Here is a 783-nt window from a genome sequence, read left to right on the forward strand (position 1 = left end):
GGTGGTCGTGGGCTCCCTGGGGCAGGGCATGGGTCAGGACAGAGCTTCCTGGGGGGGCAGGGCCAGGTATAGGGTGGTCGGGACTCCCCAGGGTGCAGTACAGGGGTACAGATGCTCACTGGGGCAGGGCATGGGTCAGGTCAGGGCTCCTTGGGGCACTGGGGCAGGGAACAGGGTCACCAAGGAGTCTGGAGGCAAGGTACAGGGTGGTGGGGCTCCCCAGCATGCCAGGGCACAGGTGGCAGCACCAAGCAAGGTTTGGTTAGTGCCCAGCGGGAATGAGTGGCACTCGGGGAAGATGACCTGTGAGGGGCAGGAGGTGGCCAACACCCATCAGAAATGGGCAGTGGCCTCAGGATTGACACGAGGCACACTCACATCACACTGCAGCACGAACTGCTTGCCCCCACGGATGCGCAGCAGGATGCACTTGCGCTCCTTCACCTGTGTCTCCTCCACTGAGTCGATCTCCTCCATGGTGAGCAGGGACTGCTGGGGGGACAGGCTCAGCCCAGCCCCTGACCAACCTCGGTGTCCTCACCAGGGTCCCCACACATCCCTGGAACCCTCACAGGGCTCCCCCCGTGCCTTCCTTACCGGCGACTCGCCCTCCCCGCGCCACTCCAGGCGGTTGGGGAAGAGGTAGAAGTAGCGGCGCTGCCACTGCGTCAGGAAGGGGTTGCCCAGCTTGGCCATGTACCCGTGCATGATGCAGTCCTTGCCCATGGCATACTCTGTGCCCGGGAGAGGCAGGGTCAGCCCAGGATGCAGCCTGTGGTGGGG

At 64.6% G+C, this 783-nt stretch overlaps 1 protein-coding gene across 1 annotated transcript in view; it reads right to left on the reverse strand.

The window, feature by feature from the left end:
• Window positions 1–378: 378 nt before the first annotated feature.
• LOC103807700 (beta-adrenergic receptor kinase 1-like) overlaps window positions 379–783 on the reverse strand; it is a gene marked incomplete at its 3' end in the record, with an annotated part of 5576 nt that continues 5171 nt past the window's right edge. Inside the window, 2 exon segments of the mRNA XM_009080444.1 lie at window positions 379–492; window positions 598–772. Coding sequence (XP_009078692.1) covers window positions 379–492; window positions 598–772 — 289 coding nt within the window.

Source organism: Acanthisitta chloris, unplaced genomic scaffold (assembly GCF_000695815.1).
Source record: "Acanthisitta chloris isolate BGI_N310 unplaced genomic scaffold, ASM69581v1 scaffold33868, whole genome shotgun sequence".
NCBI classification, from domain to species: domain Eukaryota; kingdom Metazoa; phylum Chordata; class Aves; order Passeriformes; family Acanthisittidae; genus Acanthisitta; species Acanthisitta chloris.